Source organism: Penaeus monodon, chromosome 23, assembly GCF_015228065.2.
Source record: "Penaeus monodon isolate SGIC_2016 chromosome 23, NSTDA_Pmon_1, whole genome shotgun sequence".
NCBI lineage: Eukaryota > Metazoa > Arthropoda > Malacostraca > Decapoda > Penaeidae > Penaeus > Penaeus monodon.
Window position 1 is genome coordinate 19,233,239 of NC_051408.1, and position 638 is coordinate 19,233,876.

Consider the following 638-nt stretch of genomic DNA (forward strand, 5'->3'; position numbering starts at 1 on the left):
ATAATTCGTTTGGACATGCATTCATTACAACAATCATATCACCAATTAAAACGTTTGAATTACATCTATACTGAATTAAATACGACGGTTGACTAGTCTAAATAAATGGCCATCCCTTGACTAGAGATATTATACTCTAATCTTATCACTCAAGGACATTCTCCCTAATCCTTTCCCCTAACTCCACATAATTAAACAATCAACCACTGCAAAACGATCAAACCAACCAATTAAACACCATAAAAAACGTATAATAAAAAAATAAACGATCAAAATATTCAATTGGACCATAAAAAACACATAACTAAAATAAACGATCAAATCAGCCATTTGGGCGACCCCAAACACTAAATAACTCCAGGATCAACTCCTCAAACCAACCAGCAGCAGAATTACACACCCAGTCACTGACAGACGAACCCGATCCATCCATTTTCCAGGAGGAAGAGTATGAGGCGCACGCGGGAGCCAAGTTCCCCATCAAGTGGACAGCTCCGGAGGCCTTGTCCTTTTCCAAATTCACGACCAAGTCCGACGTGTGGTCCTTCGGGTCTATATCTCATGGAGTCGTGACATACTATGGCGCACAAACCGTCACCAATATGATGTGGAGTATATATGATTATATCCATATACTG

The 638-nt window shown here is 39.7% G+C and overlaps 1 protein-coding gene across 1 annotated transcript in view; it reads left to right on the forward strand.

Annotated features, from left to right (window-relative positions):
- LOC119588165 (tyrosine-protein kinase Src42A-like) overlaps positions 1 to 638 on the forward strand; it is a 6,703-nt gene that overhangs the window by 4,361 nt on the left and 1,704 nt on the right. Inside the window, exon 3 of the mRNA XM_037936870.1 lies at positions 441 to 612. Coding sequence (XP_037792798.1) covers positions 441 to 612 — 172 coding nt within the window. The remainder of the gene's footprint in view (positions 1 to 440; positions 613 to 638) is intronic.